Source organism: Dendropsophus ebraccatus, chromosome 4 (assembly GCF_027789765.1).
Source record: "Dendropsophus ebraccatus isolate aDenEbr1 chromosome 4, aDenEbr1.pat, whole genome shotgun sequence".
NCBI classification, from domain to species: Eukaryota; Metazoa; Chordata; class Amphibia; order Anura; family Hylidae; genus Dendropsophus; species Dendropsophus ebraccatus.
This window is the reverse complement of record NC_091457.1, coordinates 41,196,076-41,217,093: the sequence shown is the minus strand read 5'-3', so window position 1 is coordinate 41,217,093 and position 21,018 is coordinate 41,196,076. Positions and strand designations below refer to the sequence as shown.

General features: G+C 42.6%; 2 protein-coding genes across 2 annotated transcripts in view; one reads left to right on the top strand and one right to left on the bottom strand.

The window, feature by feature from the left end:
• TH (tyrosine hydroxylase) overlaps window positions 1-21,018 on the bottom strand; it is a 154,808-nt gene that overhangs the window by 125,308 nt on the left and 8,482 nt on the right. The window lies entirely within an intron of this gene.
• CD81 (CD81 molecule) overlaps window positions 7,765-21,018 on the top strand; it is a 33,897-nt gene continuing 20,643 nt past the window's right edge. The window contains exon 1 of the mRNA XM_069965655.1: window positions 7,765-7,895. Coding sequence (XP_069821756.1) covers window positions 7,830-7,895 — 66 coding nt within the window. The 5' untranslated portion in view covers window positions 7,765-7,829. The remainder of the gene's footprint in view (window positions 7,896-21,018) is intronic.

Genomic DNA, 21,018 nt, shown 5'->3' with positions numbered 1-21,018 from the left:
CCATCATTTACCCTAACAGTGGAAATAACTTCCTCCCAAATGTAAGCTTTATATAGCCTTTCAGTGACTTTCAACGCTTTACAGAACGGTGTACATTATCTTATGCATAAGACATCTTTCCAACATGAATAATTGAATTAGCGTCTTTAAGAAACTCCACATTTTGGGGGTTGCAGAATGGCCTAACAATTATAAGGCTTGGCAGAGGTGAGATATATTGGTACTTGACCTTTTGAATAAAGGAGGAGGAAATCTGAACACCTAAATGTCTGGAATGGAATTCTTGCAACAATCCATGCCACATCTCTAATATCTTTTCTTTCTATGTAACTCTTGAGTAATTTTCCCTATTAAATAGCTGATGGATTGACCTGTGTTTTAAGCAGAAGCATTGCCGCCTGTCTGGGGAGCACATGAGGCATTACCCGATAATAAGTGCGGTCTGCTCTTAGCACTCCCTTCTTCATCACTTAGCCAAAGTGGAAAAGAGCAAACATTCAGCTTCTCCCTGCGGTCATATATCAAAGGGTTTGACCTAGCAAGGAGCCTGCCCGACAGCATTTTTATGTGTGGCCGGTGATTTATGAATTACAATGATTTGTTAAATTACGGTAATATATGCGTGAAGACGCACTTTCAGGAAATTAAGATGAATTAGAGATTTCCTGCATGCCTCTATCCGATGTTACCATTAAAAATGTCCTCTCACATTTATAAGATGATAACTCTCCTTCACCTTTGGGTAGTGGCATTATTAATGGAAATTGTGGCTACACCGCTGAATTATAAATAGTCTTATATTTTAAGACATGAAGGGATGGTTGTGCTTTGAGTGAACAAAGTGCGGAATGAGAAAGGGGACATACTTGTGCATACAACACTGTGCAGGTTTCCTGTTGTGTACTGCTATAATCTATCACCTATAGGAAGCTATGGCATCCTATTGCATCTGTCTCTTTATACAACATCATGCAGAGTACAGACTCGAACGGAGATAAATTATCATCACCCCTATGAACAATGGCTGCCTATTTATATTTAGATACAGTGCCATTTTCTTATGTTAAATCTTACTGTAACTCCAGGGTGAGTCACCTGATGAATCTGGCACCTTTTGTGAAACATGTTGGACCAAATGATTTTCCTCATGACATTTGTACTGTATTACTGGGTATTGCTGGTACAGAGTAAACAGTGAACAGTGATGTGTATGATGTTCATACAACAAAGGGATGGGGGGCATGTATTAAGACCAGTGTAGTCGTATGTAGGTCCTAAATCAAGCCTTGCCCCCATTTACCCCGCCAGATATACTAAGAGCTGCACACCTCTTTGTAAACCCAGTGGGACCTGAGTCTATCGCACAGCCGGCACATAAATTAAGTAGGGCTTATGACTGGCACACACCATGGAGAAGGCAAATATCGGGGCCTTTTCCGTGACGTACACCAGGGGCGCACATTGATGATTGTGTCCCAAAGGCGCTAGGGCTCCATATAAATAACTTCAGGGGCTGCTATTAGCTCTGCACAGGTTCCTAGCATACAGCTATGCTGCATGCATTAGCACTAGGGCTTTGGTCACCCTAACTGGGGCATAGCTATTGGGGTGCACCGGTGTCTGAGGGGGACCCAAAGGCCACTCTGCCACATAAGATGACAACATATTTTACATTGTTTCTACAGTTATTATGCTGTACACTAGTATTTTACCTTTAGGGTTTATGGTGCCTTTAGGGGTTTTTTTTCTGATGTGCTGAAAGAGCTCTGTACATTGTGTAGTGGCCATGCTGGGTTACTGCAGCTCAGCTCCCATTTACTTCTATATTATTATAGGGGTTATCCAGCCTTTAAAAAGTGGTTTAGATTAGAGGGGGGCTTGTTCCTGATATGTTTGAAGAGAATGTGGTGCTAGTTCAAATGCTTCAGCCTCTGAAACTTTCACATCAGCTTCCAGCCTGACACTCTATTCGCAGTGGCGGTGCAAGATATTCAAAGGACCTGGATAATACAGCAGTGCTTTTTTTTAGTATTCTTGAAATGCAGCATCCTCATGTACCTGCTAAACTCTCATATGCAGCACATGTCTCAGTTCTTTCCATACCTTCCTCACATTTTCTCACCCCTCCTGTTTTCTCTCACTCACTCTCTAAATATGTCATGCCTCTTCTTCTTCCTCCTCCCTGCCTAAGTGAATTCTCATTTTCCAAAGTGATTTCCCCCATCCTTCCTACAGGGATGATGTCAGATGCAAAGATTTTTTTTATAGCATCCAGGTCTCAATGAATGTAGTGTTACATGGGAGGAGCGCTGGAAAGAAGAAGGATGTAATGTCCAAAAGACTCTTTATATTTCCCAAAAACACCTCAGTATTTTTCCAACATTGGATATTTTCCCAACATTTTACCTACAGAAACATGTAATTCTGGGAAAGGGGTTGGCTGGATGGCCATAGACATATGGGTATAATAATCGGTTGATTGTTGTCTTCATTACAGGTGTGGTGGACTGCTGATTGATAGATGTTACTAGTCTTGCTGTACAGCTCAGCCAAAGATGGTATTGTCGTGACGCCAGTGCTAGTCTCGCACACAGGTGTGAAGTTGGTACCTGCTTTGTGTTGTGGCTAGCTGTACTCCCCAGAAATGGTCAGTGACCTGCCAGGTTGTAGTGGGTCCCTTGGGCTCTTGTTACGGTAGTCCTGAGTGTCCATTGACCCACCCGGACTAACAGTACTGCCACCCACAGAAAGGGGAAAAATAACCCAAGGTGTGCGGTTAGTGTGTATGGGTGCTGGTGCAGAGGAAAGGATGACTGAGTCCCAGTGATATAAAAAATAGAACAGCTTTACTGTACAGTCTTTTAGTAGTTTAATACACTTAGGTAAAATATATAAATTTTTGTTGTGCTTGAGGAGGTGCTTGAAGAAGTAGAGTAGAGAGGTAGTTGCAGCGGTGCTTGAAGAGTTGAAAGTAGAGTAGAGGAGTTTGTTTGAGGGAGTGCTAACCCAATGTAGCACTGTGTTATCCTGGAACTTTGGAGAAATACATGTACAGTGAGAAGTTTTGTGTACTTTTGTATAGACTGGTCTGACCACCTTGTGCCCTACATGTTGAGTGACCCGTCCTAATAGGGTGATAAAAGCCCCAGTCGTGGTTATCTGCTAAGCTGCACTGTGAGATAGAATACATAGACCTTCCTAGGTAGCTTTGTCCTATCCAGGCTAGTTCCTCTTGTGCCTCAGGTTACTGCCCTGCACTTTTTAGACTGGTTCACGGCATGGGCTAGGATGTTCCTAGAGTCTTTTCCCTTTGTAGTGTTTGGCACAGCATTAAAGATATAGTAGGAATACTGAAAGAACTGGTTGTCTCTAGCAGCATCTGTACACACTCGTGTCTGAGAATCAACTAACTTGTCGTCCCACACAGAGCTAACTCCTCCCACTGTGTGTGTGTGTGGAGAGCAAGGATAGGCAGAAGAAGAGAGAGCACCTCCCATAGGTCAGCACTAAACACATGGTAAAACAGTAACATTAACCCATTCCTAACTTCAGCTGTGCATGAAATAACTCATAAATAACACTGACAACTAGTGGTGAAACTACCTTCATCACCACTTAAAATGGAGAAAGAAGCTTTTGCGTCAGGTGCACAAGAGAAAAGAACACCAGTGGTTGGACACCACACAAGGAGCGATAATTTGCTGAATTGGCCTGATCAGGAAGATTATTGCTTTGTGTAATAGGGCCCTAAGTCTAGTTTCAGATGAGTGTAATAGACAATAGCCCGGCAGCATCATTAGGATCTATGCCTGGGCCAGGGCTTGTGACTGTACTACGCTCATCTGAACTCAATTATTATTTAGCCTACCGTCTCCCAGGCTTTGTTCCAACTTTATGTGCATGGGTACTTTCAAAGCTAACACCACAGGTGGTATGGCTGTGGATTTTCCCATGCAAATGTTTGGTAAAGTGGATTATATGGCATGAGGGTGTCTAGGCAGAGGGTGTATTTAGACAAAATGAATTGCAGGATTAAGCAGTTTCCAACTGAGTTTTCTATAGATAGACAGCTGTTGGTTTATACGCCCCAGTAATCACAACATATTCCATACACAGGCTGCCTGCACTATGGTGTCCACTATTGTAGTGTTTCCAAACTTCAGACGCACAAGAGTCTTGCACAGGTCACTCCTTAGAACTGTAAAAGTTTCATGATTATTATCAATGTATGAAAACTTATCCTCTCTGTGGGATATGATTAAATCATAGCTACACCTACAAGTAATATCACGTACCCCAAAATCAACAACAAATGATGGCAAAATAGAAAATTATGAAAAATCTTTATTATATACCATCACTCAATACATTTAAAAACAAAGACTTGGGGAGGCGGGAGGCCATACTGCTGGGGCTACACCTGTGAATATAAAGTGTTAGTCCATCAATTCAAGTCAAGCATTTTATTCCTACAGAATAATCGCATGTCATAAAGTGCCAAGTGCAACAAACATCATACTACTAATACACCGTTTCCCTGAAAATAAGACATCCTCCAAAAATAAGGCATAGTGGAAGATTTACAGGATACCTTAAAATAAGACATTCTCCGAACATAAGACCCCCTCTGCCACTAGGGTTATGTCTGGTTATGCTGGTTTGTGATGACAACTACTGTACAGTATATAATAAATGTTCATTTTTTTATTTTATTTATTTTTATTGTGAATTCTTTATGAAAAGAAGACATAGCGCATCTTTGGGAGCGAAAAATTTATATCAGACACTGTTTTATTTTCGGGGGAAAAAGGGTATGCTTAATTGATTATAAAATATCTATTACACGGAAGCACATAAATTAATAATACCAGTGTATATAACCTGTTGTTCCAGAGTAATGGCCTCCGCCTCAAACTCCAACAACGTTTTGCTCCTACCTACTCAGGGAGTAATGGGGGGGGGGAGGGGCCAGGGATCCCTATTAGAGATGAGCGAACCTCGAGCATGCTCGAGTCGATCCGGACCCGAGCGTTCGACATTTGATTAGCGGTGGCTGCTGAACTTGGATAAAGCCCTAAGGCTATGTGGAAAGCATGGATATAGTCATTGGCTGTATCCATGTTTTCCAGACAACCTTAGAGCTTTATCCAAGTTCAGCAGCCCCAGCTAATCAAATACTGAACACTCGGGTTCGGATCGACTCGAGCTGCCCCTGCACAACATTTTGCGGATTTTGTGAAAATTTGCTTAATTTAAAATATGCATTGAAAATATGGACCAAAGAGGACCAGACACACAATAATGGAAGGGGGACCTATGAAGATGAAGAATATGCTCTATGTCAAAAGCATCAGCTATATATTTCTTGCATAATTCTGACTATTTCCTTGATCTTTCCTGTCTCGCTTCTATATTTATTCATTCTGGGTCATGACTACAACATCTGCATTAAAGACCTTCCTCTCCTGCTATTGAAGCACCTTCCTTTCAGTCCCACAGCACAATGTCTAGGAAGGAAGATCCAGGCTAAGGCTTCCACTATAGACTAAAAAATGAAAACACTTGAAAAATTCCACTGAACTGAGGTATAAATCACTAGTGTACACAGAGCCATATAGTATGTTGAGGTATTCTGCTCTTCCCTCACTTACCATGCTATACCATAGACCCAAAGATTTGGCCACAAGACAAATATTTCCTTTATTTTTTGATGGGATATTATTTCACTTGTAGTCAAAGTCTTCTCGAGCTGGTCACACACAATGTCTTTTTATGCAAAATAACGGCTGTGAATTTACAATGACAACCGCCAATAATGATTATGAATATTATTTACAGCCATAATTATCAAACAACAGTCTATATTTTGGCCTAAAAAACATATGTTGTGCAAACATAGCCACAACTAGTATCAGACAAAACTCAGCTGGTCTTTAGTTATTCCACTTGGCTCCATGTACATTAGGTAGAACTGATTGTGCAGGAATAATACATTGGGCATGTTAATGGGGTACTCCAGTGAAAATCTTTTTCTTTCAACTTTCAGAAAGTTATATAGATTTGTATTTTACTGCTATTTACAAATTTCAAGTCTTCCCATACTTATCAGCTGCTGTATGTCCGGCAGGAAGTGGTGTGCAGAGCAGCAGCAAATACCCACAGAAAGCCTCTCCTGCTCTGGGCAGTTCCTGTCATGAATAGAGGTGGCAGCAGAAATCACTGTGTCAGACTGGAGAGAATACACCACTTCCTGCAGGACATACAGCAGCTGATAAGTAAGGGAAGACTTGAGATTTTTAAATAGAAGTAAACTACAAATCTATATAACTTTCTGAAACCAGTTGATTTGAAAGAAAAAGATTCTAGCTGGATAACCCATTTAAAATGGAACAGGTCTTAAACTTGGAGGCCAAATTGATGACTTTTGTATAATGTATATGGCTAGTCAAAATAGTTGCTGACTGTTTCTGGATTCACTATACATTCTTAGAGCAATGCAAAGTGGTATCTAATAGTGATGAGAAATCTAGTTCATTTTGGCTACACTTTAACTGCTGCAGTAAAGTAAATGCTACAAGCGAATGAAAGAGACAGCATACCGCCAACGCTTAATGAGTAACTGAACAACAGGAGAGGGTGGTGTGGATTCTGGGGGTAATTAAATACCGGTGGCTAATGGGGTGCATAGCTATAGAGCTGGGAGGCCATCAGAGGCGTAACTACCACTGTAGCAGTCATAGTCATTGCAGTTATGACTAGACGGCTTAGTGGTCAGTCAGGAAGGTGGGGGGGGGGTGCAATCAAAAGTTTGCTATGGGGCCCACCCATTTCTAGTTACGCCCCTGGAGGCCATATAACATATACAACATCCATTATTCAATACACTGTGTGGTATTTGGCGGCTGTCATTCCATTGACTGCAATTTAGAAACAATGGACGTTATTTTAAAAAGAAAAGGACACCTTTTCTTTTTTCTTTTTACACAGTGTGAACATAGCCCACAACAGAATTTCACAATGAACACCATAACGATTACATGGGCTGCAGGCTAAAAGATTGCATGCATCCAAGCTCCCTCATCAAAAGCGTTGTTGTTGCCTATAGTGATCAATCAGGGCTTAGATTTTTCTATGCTGCATTGGGAGGGGGGGAGGGGGTGACATATTTTTATTGCTATGGGAAACATGGACCTTTTCCATTAAGGCAGCTTTGATACATTAGTCTAATACAGCATTGCCCATCCTGTGGCCCGATTAATATCTTTCACACCTACAGAATTTGGTAGCGTCCATCTATATATATATATATATATATATATATATATATATATACACATAGATAGATAGATAGATAGATAGATAGATAGATACACAGTTCTGACTGGTCTTTCATTGCATACTCTGCCTTCAGTCGTCCCCTCTCATTGGGACTCTGACATACAGATCACACTATTTCAATGAAGTTTTAGATCCGTCCCAGTCTGTTTATTGTCACAGAGTCTGGGGAGAGCACTGCCCCCCCCCCCCTCAATTTTCTCATCGTCTCATCTAATAGTTGGAATCAACATGAAAACTATCACTACATCACACTACAGTATAATTAAAAGAGGAAAAAAGGGCAGTATGTTTCTGTTTCTATAGAAGAAAACTAACACTCCCCCATGTTTCTTAAACCCCCCTCCTTTACATAGAGGAGGGGGTGGCAGGAGGAGTGGCACTAAGTGCAGCATGGGGAGGAGGCCTGGGCTCTGTCTGCTCCCTCCTTCCTCTCCAGTCACTCATCTGTGATTCTCTTTGCAGCCCAGATAACGGACCCAGAAGCAGGCGCCATGGGGGTTGAAGGATGCACCAAATGTATCAAATACATGCTCTTTGTCTTCAACTTCATCTTCTGGGTGAGTCCTCGGTGCTGCAGGCTGTGGATGTCTAGAGGATGTGCTGCATTTATCTGTAGCCTCCTACATGTTTGTGTCTAAGCATCTCATAGGGGTGGGCTGCTGGCTTGTTGTGTAGAGCCCCCTGATCTACCTCTGCTGCATAGGCTGCACAATGTATACACATCCTGCCTAATAATATCAAATGTATCACAATTTTACATTCGCTACGAAAAGATTTATTTGGACAGGTGCGGATTTGAAAATATTTTTATACATATTGGCGGATGGGAGGTTGATTGCTAGAAAACAACAGCTCCATGCATGGACCCCCCAACCCCACGTGGTGCAGCAGGGGATCTGTGCTGTGTAGGACAGGAGGGGGCTGAGTCCCTCCCTGGTACCCCTCCCTGTCACTAGTCAGTGTTTTCCCAGGGGGACTTAACAAAGCGGCTAACAAGTGGTGGGAAAGTCGCAAGGGATAAAATATTCACAGATAACAAAGTAAATAAATACAAAAGTAAATAGATAAAAACACAAACAAATACATCAATGAGCAAATACATAGATCTGATAAATACAATATATATATATATATATATATATTTGTTGCTAATACAGGCAATCGTCTTATTGTACGCTAGATTGCTTACTGCGCACAACAATGGTCATAATAATCTAATGGATCCAATTCTTTTTGAAAATTTTTAAATTTGATTGGATTTTACAATGATTTAACCGATGTCAAAATATTGTGAACACATTGGAAATTTTCTGATGAGCAAAGAACAAATTTACTGTATTTCCTGTTTCTATCTCGCACCAGAATTTGTAGTAACAGACATCCGCAAGCTGTGATGTATTTTCAGCTGAATATTGGTTGCTTAGAATATTAGTTACTTTGTCATGGAAATGGGATGAGAGTGGTCTAGCCTCCGGCACATTAGCACATTATTGGTCTTGGGTTCCTTACCATCCATCATAGTTATAATACACCAGAACCAGGTAGCACAATGCCTTTGAGGACCCTTTTATTATTAATCCCTTTCAAATTCAATAACTACTGGCCCCTTCTGGCCTCGTACCCCCAGGTATTGCCGAAATGTGTGTCATCATCAACCTAATGCTGGTAATGTGGTAGCACTAAGGATCCCTTGTAGCACAATGTCCATAAGCAGCTGCACAGATGGTACGCCTGCTCTGCAATGACATCATTCTGGAATGTATGTTGTTATGTAGGGTCTGGATGCACAATAGAATGTACACCTGTTTTTCATCTACAAGTCTAAGGGTGGTATTACACGGAACGATTATCGTTCGAAAAATTGTTAAACTCGTTCGGATTTGAACGATAATCATTTCGTGTAATAGCAGGCAACGATTAAACGACCAACGAGAAATCGTTGATCGTTTAATAGGATCCGGATCTATTTTTATCGATTGATCGTTCGCTCATCGTTCGCACATCGTTCGCACATCGTTCGGTGGAATAACAATTCACAGCTGAAACGTACGCAATAGCGACGACTAAACGACCGCAAGAACGATCATAAATAACGATCATCGTTTCGTGTACTTGGGCGAACGATTTCGGGTCGTTTGCCTTAGCGGTCCTTTAAGACCGTTTATCGTTAATCGTTAGTCGTCGGAAAATTGCTTGGTGTAATAGTACCCTAAGACTTGCTGAAAAGTCAATTTTAAACTATTTACTCACATCGAATGGCTATTGATTCCATACTCCAATACACTGTGCATTTAATAATCACAGATAATGCTGATGCACCTCCCGCTGTCAGAACTATAAACAATGCAGCTGCAAGTGAGGTGTCATGAAATGCGTCACCATGCAACTTGAACGCCAGGCATGAAATCAAATGAACTTGGATCTCACATCATCTGCAGCCATGTATATTACACCTGTTGGCTTTTCACTGTAGTCTTTTCTAACATTTTATGAGTATGTTAATTGATGCATATGGAAGTAAAGAAATAGAAAGCATTTAGTTTCTTTAATTTGTGGTTGTACATCACCCAGAGAACCATGTGTTACTTCATGTCTCAATCTATTGTTCCCATTCAGATACATTGCTGCTTTTCTTTACCTTAATAGATCTGTGGCGCCGTAGGAATGCCGGTGGTGCAGCCCTTTTTTGATACGCCGCCCATTTTCCGCACTTGGCACCAGTTTTGTCACACTCGGAGGCGGTGGGCCTGCCCTTGGGAAAAGACCGGTGCCGAGTGCGAAAATTAAGTGGTGTATCAAAAAAAGGGCCGCACCACTGGTGGCCCCATGCCGCTGCCATTCAATTAAGGTAAGAAGAAGAAAAGCAGCAATGTGCCTGATGGTAAATTCGCTCTAAGTTCAGTATTCTCCAGGTTTGTTTTCCAATTGCTCAGCCCAGTGTGGAAAATGTTCCTTGCTTCAACTCATTGTTCCTAAAGCTCAGCTCAATGATCCCTTTCTACAGCTAAATTTTCCACTTCTTCATCTTAGAGTTTCCTGAAATCTGGGTTCTCCACAGACTCCACTACCTTTGATCAGTGTTTCCCTTTCTAATCTTAGAGCTCCTTGTGCTCTATCCACTGATCCCTTGCATTAGTTCAGTGTTCCCTGCTTCAGTTCATTGTTCCCACTATGTAGCTTAGTCACCTCCCTGTTCATCTTGTTCAGTTCAGCGCTTCCACGTCTCACCTCAATACTCTACAAGAGCTAAACAGTAAAGTTAAGACTGTCAAACAATGGCACAGCTGAGGACGTGTATACACTTCTAATACGAGGGCTCTTTTATTTATTGCAGATGTGTTTTCCTATAGAGATAAGCAAGTAGTAGAAACACTTGTGTCCTTATATATATATATTTTTTTGCAGTGACATTAATGTAATAGCCCCAAGTCCCTAATTGTGACCACACAGTGGAACAAGCATGCACTATCCCTATTCCATAGAGTTGACTGGGAGCATCAGAAATCGCCAAGGGAAATGATGACAGCCCTATTCAATGATCTTAGAGCGGCAAGAGCCAGGACAAAACAATTCATACAATTTAAGCCCACTCTTCTTTAGAGTTCCGCCGTTATTCAGACATATTGGGGCCTACAGATATTTAGCTGGTGTGAAAAAGCTAAAAAGAGTGTGTCTCCCTGGAGGACTGAAGACATTCATCCAATGCAATGACAGCCCCTGATGCTAATGCACCTTATGTAATGCTCCCTTTCCCCTCTTGTGGTGCTGCTGGGAAATTAAACACTTGTTGCCGGGCTTTTCTGTGAACTGTAGCTGATGGTTGAAGTCCCAGGTGGGGGCCATCAGATAACCACCTTTAAGGGTATCTTCTACCATAAAGGGCTTTTCCAAATTGTTTGTTTGAGGTCGAGGCATTCATTTAATGCAGGCAACAGCAGACTTAAAGGTATACCCATGCGTCTTTTAAGTGTTTTATATATATATATATATATATATATATATATATATATATATATATATATATGTATTTATTTTTTACCTAGTAGAAGTATATAAAACGTGTGATATACATTTTATTTTCATATGGCACACTATTGAAGGGTTTTACAGGATGAAAACTTTAAGAATATTAAAATAAGTGAGAAAATTTGCTCATTTGCCTGTAAAATCATTTTGGTAAGTGCTAGCGTTTTATTATCGCTGCTCACTTGTTTATACAAGTCACATTAGCAGGCCGCATGTACATAGAGACTAATGATGGGTATATAACTGTTATATACCCATTACTTCACCCTGCAGCTGCCAATATCCACACTCCATTTAATGCATATTATATGAGCCATATTTGTAGCAGAACTATAGAATCCCTTGACTAGCTGCACTACGTAAGCCCTGGACAATATAGGAGAATGGTACTGCCTGTTGCCTTTTATACTGCTCCAAATCATGCAGCTGTATCCAGCATGTAACAAAATTGTATTTGTATGAATGCCCCTCCTGCTGTTATCCCTTCGGTTTTTACAGTCTTCATTCGATGAAATCATCCTCCTCAGTTCCACAACTAAATGGATTCAGCTCCCCCCTCCCCCATCTCTTTCAGTTAAAGGGAACCAATCACTTAAAAAACGGCTATAAAGCTATGGGAATGTGCTGTAGCAGCACCCAGCACACTTCCCAAACATGCTTCTACACCCCCCGACCCTGGAGTGTACAGCCCGAAAACTTACTTTATAAACTTGGCACCCTGTATGTAAATTGCCCCCAAGTAGTCACGGTGGGCGGTGAGCTGCGGCAAGAAAGCCTCAAACCTATTGCTGGAGGTCCGGCAATGAGTTAGAGGCTATTAGGCACAGACCGGACTTGCTGTACTGCGCGTGAGCGGCACAGAAAGAACGTAGGCGTGCTGACGTTAGGGACAGCACGCCTCTTGATGACGTTGCCACAATTATGCAGGCTAATCACACCCAGAGGGGCATGATTACCACTCCGGAACGCCCAGAGACAGTGACTACTTGCCGCAGCTCACCGCCCACCATGACTACTTGGGGGCAATTTACATACAGGGCGCCAAGTTTATAAAGTAAGTTTTCGGGCTGTACATTTCAGGGACAGGGGGGGTGTAGAAGCATGTTTGGGAAGTGTGCTGGGTGCTGCTACAGCACATTCCCATAGCGTTATAGCTGTTTTTTAGGTGATTGGTTCCCTTTAAAGTGGCTTGGCTTTAATATGAGGCAGGAGCTTGTAGTGACCAAAGCTGACTCCATATGTTGGGGCTCTATCCTGGTTTTGGTGCAATTTCATGAAAATCCTCATTAAGTGCCTAAAGCTGTCATGTATGGCTTCACCATAAGACTTTTCTTGGGACAAGGGGCTATCTTTTTTTTTTTTTTTACTTGTGTCCTCTTTGGCAGTGTGACTGTATGTGACTCAGGTTAAACTAAAGGGGTATTTCTTATCAGAGATGAGTTATGGCAGCTGATTTTCTTTGTGGCCACCAAGGAACTTCACCCAAATCCATGCCAATGTGGCAGATCTGCCAGAAGGGACACAATGGTTCTTTGTGCTGACTGACTTTGTGTAGAGGGGATTTCCCAGCTTAATAGGATACACAGGTTTTGTCTTTGTAAGACAACTTTAAAGACTTTAAAGAACCATGAGAACCATGAAATACTTGGGTAAGGCTAACAAACTTAATGATATTAGCTTATATAGGCTATCTGGGGTATGCAGAGTGTGGGAATAGTGGCCAGCCCAGCCTATTTTTGCTCATCAAGCCCAATGGGGGACACTCTGTTTCTGTTGAGTGTGCATGTGTTCTTAATGGATCCAGCACTCCTACATCAAAAGTGGACACATCAGTCTCGCTAAGTATGATCTTCTGGTTCCATTATATTCTAGATAAATTCACATTTTATTCGCCATTTTCAAATGTATTTTAGGCACGTTTATAAAGAGAACAATGAATGTGAGTTTCTGCACCCCCAAATGTTACTTTTCCACAGGGACCATAGGAATGACTCTCATGAGATCTTTGTCAGCAGATTTGTGTTTTTCTGTAGGATTTCCCTACATTATCTTAGTGAACACTTCCTGAATGTTTCCTGCTGACAAAAGTCTGATGGGTGGGGGTCTGACTGGTAAGACCCTCAGTGATCCAGGGAATATGCCATTTGTTAGGAAGGAGGCGGCTGCACCTACAGGGTGTAGAGAAAAGGGGGGTATGTTAACCACTCCCATATAACGGCCTAATAACCTGAACTGACAGTATCACAGGTCCCTATGATACATAACTATGATCGATCCCTATGATGCTCTCAGTTCAGTTCATTAGACCTGTGGTCTAAGTTATTTTACTGTTACTGTTATAATGTTACTTTGAATCATCACCCCCATAGTCAGACAAGAACTTGTGGGACTTAGGCTGCATTCACACGTCCCGTAAAATTTTCCACGGTCGTTGTTAGCTGGGCACCGCTGACATCTGCTGGGAGCACCAATCCGGAACTCCGGACGCTTTCCTGATCAGAAAAACGTTCAGTTTTCCAGCGCTCCCATACAGTTTTATAGGGGTGTCCGTGCCGGAATTCCGGACGAAAATAGGATGGGATCTAAAAAATCTTGACCTATTTTGCGGAATGGACACCCTTCAGGAAAAATCCTGAAAGGTGTCCGTGACTAATGTAATGGGTCCAGAAATCCGTCCGGATTTCTTGATAAGAGATCCGGGCAGATTTTCTGGATGTGTGAAGGGGGTCTTAGCTGAGAGTCCCAAGCACAGTCAGGTCTGGGAAGGGGGGCGAGGAAGCTTTTCCGCTTTCTGCACTTGGGAGCTTGGCCTAAAAACTTTGTACAGGAGAATAGAAGTATTCTTTTACATGATGGAAGCACAGATGGCTATATGAAAGGTACAGTGAGTCTCCTTGTCCAAACAGCTATCTAACAGTGTCAGCAATGTGGAACGTGAATTCCTTTTACAGACAAAAAACAAGGTCTAGTTTCTTGCCAACAGCTTTTAGTTTCTGTCACATATAATTTGAAGCTCTGGATTCACTAAGTACCTTGTATGACAGATGCAATCCCCCACCTAATAAATTGTAGAAAATTTCAATAACTTGGCAGACATAGTGCGAAAAAAAGCCAGTGCAGCAAGCTAGAGCCTAGTGTCAGTCTGTTGGGTGGGGCGCTTGGTAGCAGGGTAATTCTTATACACATCTGATGGTATGTCAACCAGTTACCCATTGAATAAAATACAGTTCTTTTCCTGCTGCCTTCTCTGTGATTTTTCCAGCAAGTCAATGTGTTATGTTAATGAGAAGCAGTTGTCTAGCAGTGTGCGGAATACATTTCACAGAGTCTTGAATCCAGAATGCCTCTTTCCCTGGTTTCCTCTTTGTCTTAATGCATTTCTAATGTCTACTCAGCATTCTTGTATATACTTTGAGTCTGTTGGGGGCCACACCCTTCCTTTCCCAGCTGTGAGGGTCTCCATCAGCCGCATTCTTTGTCGCTGCTCAGTCTTTTTATAGACGCTAGGAAGACGCTTAATAAGTTTCTGCTGCTGGGCTGCTCTCTAAAGCTTGCTTTTGGCAGTAAAGAGATATAGACAGCTGCAGCCAGTAGGACCTGTATTAATCCTACAAGTATCAGTATCAAAGCCTTGGCAGGCAGCAAACTGGCTTCACAGATGGAATCCAACAACAGTTTTAAAGAATTGTACATCTGAATTCGCCTCCAATTCCCCTTTTGCTCTGAATGATAAAAGTCAGTTTAGGTCTGATGTAGTAAAAAGGAAAAAAAAAAAACCTTGGAGTGGAGCATGCTATTTTGAGCCATTTTATAGACTATATTAAGAAAAATTTCTCCTGAGAGTTTTGAGGAATTCGCAGTTTCTTTATTCTTGTCCTGGAGATCTGTCAGCCTAACCTGGGAAAGATTATAGAACTTTTGAGCTGGGAATTTTATAGGTTTCAGCTGCTATCTGCTATGACTGGCTATCAGCTAAGAGCAGATGACTGAGGGGGAGACCACCAGAGGATGTGAGAGCTCACTAGGAAGTATGTAGTGGAGATAAGGCCACCTTCACTAGGACTCTGGATCCTGGAATGTAAGTCTCCATACGTCTTTATGATGAACTCTCCTTAATGAGCGTTAGTATCCTTTTGACCCATGTCAATAGACCTCTTACTAGCCAGCCAACAACCTGCTCTGCACTGAAGAGGAGAGGGGCAACAACCCCAAAACAGCTGTCTGCTGATGGGAAATCTTTTCTTTTTGGAGAGATTGTTTGGCTTGGCATAAAATCCCCAGTCAATGTTCTAAGGGTGGTATTACACTAGACGATTTTTCCGCGATTAACGATAAACTATCTCAAATAACCGCTAGCACGAATGATCTTAATCGTTCACCCTATTACACAGGACGATGATCATTACTCACGGTTGTTCTTGCGCTCGTCCTTTCCTGGCTGATAGACCAGGGAACGAGCAAACGACCTGTCATATACTGAACAATGTTTGAACAATTTGTGAACAAACAACGATAAAAATAGGTCCAGATTCTATGAAACGATCAACTATTTCTTATTGGTCATTTAATCGTTGCCTGCTATTACATAAAACAATAACCGTTCAAATCCGAATGATCTAACGATTTTACAAACGATAATTGCCCCATGTGATACCATCCTAAGGGTATTTTTCGACGATTAACAATTAACGCTAAACTATCTCAAACAACCTCTATGGCGAACGACCTGAAATAGTTCCCCCAATTATACGCAACGACGATTGTTACTTATGATCATTCTTGCGGTCAACTTGTAGTCGCTACTGCATTCGCCGCTACTGCGTTCGCCTGCTACTGTGAACGACCAAATGACTTATTCCATGCGAACAATGATCATCGATAAAAATAGGTCCAAATTCTGTCAAACGACCAATGATTTCTGATTGGTCATTTAATCGTTGTCTGCTATTACACTAAACGCTTATCGTTCAAATCCGAACAATCTAACGATTTTTCGAACGATAATCGTCCCATATAATACCACCCTGAGACTCCTAGATTAAGTGAGACTTGACTTGAAGGGACAACTCTTTGCTCAAGAGGTGTGAGAGCTATTTTGCATATCCTTTTTCCCTAGATTCTGGAGTGGCATGCTGCTGTTTGGTCTGATGGTTAAAGCCCTATTCTGGGTCATTGTTCCTACTTCTTCCTAATGCCTGGACAGAGCTTTGTCATCATCATTCTAACTTCTAAAATGACAAATTATAATGTCCCATGCAGACAATAATGAATCATCATTGGGAAAAAAACAGGAAGAATGTGCCCCAGGAACACAGAGATCAAGCAACCAGATTAGCAATATTGTATAGGAAAGGAAGTTGGAAAATTAAGAATAAAGGCTGTATTATTGAGGGGGAAGCGAGCAACGACCTGTCAGGTCAGCGCTCACTTCTCCCTTGTTCCAAGCTCGCTGCCTATGATATTACACGCACAGACAGCGAGCAGGGAGCTGCCTGGATGATCCTTAGATTGTTCTGGCTGCCCAATAAAGTCAGCGGCCTTTTACTGCCGCTCCTATTAGATGAAGCAATGACATGATCGTGCTTTTTCAGCATGTTGAAAGAACATGATGTGCATTTCAGCTGATCGTGGCCTTTTAACATGTCCTGTTACACCAAATGCCTGGTAATCGATCAAGTACAGTCAATAATCGCTTTGTGTAATAGGGCTTGAAGATGTCATACACATGACTGTATTGCAGCTCCATAAAAAATTTCCATAAAACCATATAAAAGTATTTTCTCATGTATTTAATTTTCTTTCAGTAGTAGGAATAGACTGCGCAGTGCATAGGCACACCATGTACTCTGGTAATTGGCTATGCATATTGAGCTTTGACAACTGCAAAGCCACAGATTGAATAACGTTAAGGCCCTTTTACATGGGCCATTCATAGGGGCACTCGTTGCCAACAGTTGGCCTGTGTAAGTGGGCCAGCGATCAGCCTCATTTGTCAGCTTATTGGATTTTTTGTGTGGCCTATTCGATGCATCATTGTCAGCTGCACATCGTCCTGTATGATGATATACTGACAAATGATGCATTGATGAGCTGCATGACTGATCATGCCTTGTGAAGGCACAGCATATGGGTGTTGATCACAGAGTCTAGCCAATGTAAAAAGGCCTTTAGTTATATATAGCTTGAAAGGGGAAGCTTGAGGTTTCAGCCGCTCTGATGCTAATTAGAGTGCGGTGTAGAGCTAAAGAATCCTCCTGTTCTCTATTAGGGACCCATGCAAGGAAATTTGGGCTTAACCAATTGGATCGCTGTGATCCATGGCATAGTCACCAGTTGGCAACAGGATGCACCAGCAATGATGGGACTTAAGAGCACTTCTGGTTGTGGGTGGGAACCAGATGATCAATCAGGTGTAATAATTAAAGATGAGCAAACCTGCCGAGGTTCGGGTTCGTATGAACCTGAACTCTCGGCGTCTGATTCCCGCTGTCTGCCCGCTCCGTGAAGAGGGTGGATACAGCCGGAGGACCGCCTATGGCTATGGCTGTATCCCAGTTTTCCAGGCGATCCTCAGGCTGTATCCACCCTCTTCACGGAGGCTGCAGACAGCGGGAATCAGACGCCAAGAGTTCAGGTTCGTACGAACCCGAACCTCGGCAGGTTCGCTCATCTCTAGTAATAAACCAAAAAGCAAACAATGGCATATTTAAGGTGCTTATACACCTTTAACAACTCTCGGCCAAATCCTTATGATGGTGGTGGTGGATAAAGGCACTATTACACGGAGTGATCATCTGCCAAATCAGCTAGATATCACCTAGTGTAAGGCTATGTTCACACTACATAAAATAATGGCCGTTATTTTCATCGGCCGGACTTTTGCGACCAAAAATACGGCCGTAGAATTACGATCGTATGGGCTAGTCGTGAAACTACGGCCGTTGTTTAATTTTAATTCCTAGCACGTTTATAAACGGGATGAAACAGGTCATTTGATTCAAATACTGCGCCCAGCCCGAGAAACCACTCAGAAAATTTTTTTACACCAAAATCAAGTTTAATTCGGCAGATATAAGTTTTACGTTCGCGGCTGCATTGAAATCCACGGCCGTTGTTGCAGTATTACCGTCCGGAAATAATTGACATGTTCATTTTTCACGGGGCCGTATAAACAACGGCCGTTATCTGATACGTAGTGTGAATTCAACGGCCGTAGTTACATTGCATTGCAGTCATTATAGGGAACCTCAAAACAACGGCCGTAGTTTTGCGGCGCGGACAACGGCCATTATTTTACGCAGTGTGAACATAGCCTAATAGTGCAAGCAATTATTTACTTGTCGGCTGTTGTGTTTCAACATGTTTAAAAATCGTCGACCACCGGATGCACATCACTCCGCGTAATCGACATCTGATGGAAGGGGTAATCCAACATAGATATATAGAAAATAATATATTTATTGTCAAAGCACTATAGACATACGGCACTACCGGAAGGAGGGGATAACCACACTGTGTGGACATGTACTTGGTCCCAATCCAGCTGGTGGTGCTCAATCGACCCAAACACTCTTCATATGATGCTGTCCATAAAAACCGGAATGTCGAGGCACTCACCACAGCTTCTTATTAGAATCGCTTGCTTTATTCACATGAAACACAGATACATAGATGCAGATAGGTGAACGGGCGACAGCCTGTTTCACGTGCTTAGCTCGCACGTTACCTCTCCAAACTCCACCCGGTGTCCTCCTGTCGTGTCTCTGGGTTAACCACTAACTGCAGCTGCCGACGACACTTTCGCAGACAAACCGTCTCTACAGCCCCCTCAGCCAGGGCTGATTCTGGGGTCTCTGCCACCTGAGGTAAACCTCAGGAGGCCGCCCCCTCACTAGCACCCGAGCCCCCCCGCCCGCAGAGAGCCGAACCCCCGCCCCTTAGACCCATTCGCCACAGCACGACCCCCTCCAACCCTGCGACCCTGGGCACTCATTACAGCCATGAGGGCGAGGAGAGCTGCTGGGTGACGTCGCAGGAGCCTGGCAGGACGTGGGGACAGTGGTGAGAGTGGGCAGCGGGCCGTTCGGCTGCGGCAGGACAGGTGAGCGGCTGCTGTCATTTTTGTTAAGTGAAACTTAACAAAAATGACAGCAGGGGGAACATTATGCCGCCCCCTGCAGGACCGCAGAATCTTCCGACTGAGGCAGAATGCTCATTCCGCCTCATGGCAGAAGCGGCCCTGCCCTCAGCCAATTACTGACCTTGTTGCTGTTCCATCTCAGTCGGTGACTGGCTAAGCAGGCTGTCACTGTAAAGATAGGTTTACCTGCAGTCAGCGGGGAAACCAGAATAAACGCCAGGAGGCCACGTGGAGAGGTTATCATATAATATCTTTATTATTTTATATATATATACCCTTTGTTATGTCCGTGCACCCCTGCCCACAAAATTATTGAGCCATGTAGTAGGTTCGGCAAGCAAACACCGATTTAGCAAATCGGCGCTTGTTTCTCCCACGCATTGGGCTATCTAATACGGCCTTAAGTCTTGAACAGGTTAAACATAGATTTGTCCTGCTGAAAGAGATTATGTCATCATGAGACCCCCTTTAAGAGTATTAACATTACCCATGTGCATTCAGTCATGTGTCATTCAGTAAAACAAAATCCCTGTCGAGTCATTTGGAAGTCAAGTTTTGAAGTCTGTGGAGCTTTAGCTACAGAAATTAATAATTCTTTTGCTTACATTTTTCTATACTGCCCCATGTAAGCTAAGTAGATTTTCTTTAGACAGTACTAAGTCTGTTCATTCCGTTACAGTTACTGACATATCCCATATGATCATATGTAGAGACCTTGTACTTGCTAATGAGGGGGGACCGTATGTAATGAGAACCACTATGACTAATCTAATGCTTTCTTCTCTATATTTAAAAAGTTTATTTAGAATCATACAGGGGGCAGAAAATATACTTTATCTACATGTAGAGATACTATAAGTGTATTAAATACCAGCATAGCAATTAGATTATGTAAAATAAAAGAAGTCCTTGCGGCACTAACCAGTATATTACCTTTATTGCAAAAAACACATCGCAGTACAAAAATGTGAAGCACTCCTCCCCTGGCCTACGTCGTTTCACGCCCTCTGGCGCTTTGTCAGGGCATCTTTTATTTCTTTTATTTTACTAATAGAATTATCGCATACAGTGCAGAGCACCACCTACACGGAAGGTCTGTTGTGGGATTATTGGACAAGCCTGCTGGGTCTAGTAGTGCCGGTGTTTCACTACCACTATCAATTAGATTATGTGCTTGCATTTACTGCTGGAAAATTTTCAGTAAGCAGAATACAGGCTGTAAGTTTTACCTCATGAAAACACTGATCTAAAATTGACCCAAGGAAATTCATGTCTACTCTCAGCACTTACTGACAGCAGCTCCCTGTCAGTCCACTCAAAGAGCTAAACACAGTCTCACTTCCTCCAGGCCGTGCTGCCCTGCTCTGTGGTGATTCTGTCCATAAGATGGCCGACATGGAGGAGCATGTGACCATGCCCTACCCCTCCTTTATAGGAATATACAGGCTCAGTGGAGGACACAGGGGTTGGGGCCTGGTCTCATGCACCTCCATGTCGGCCATCTTATGGACAGA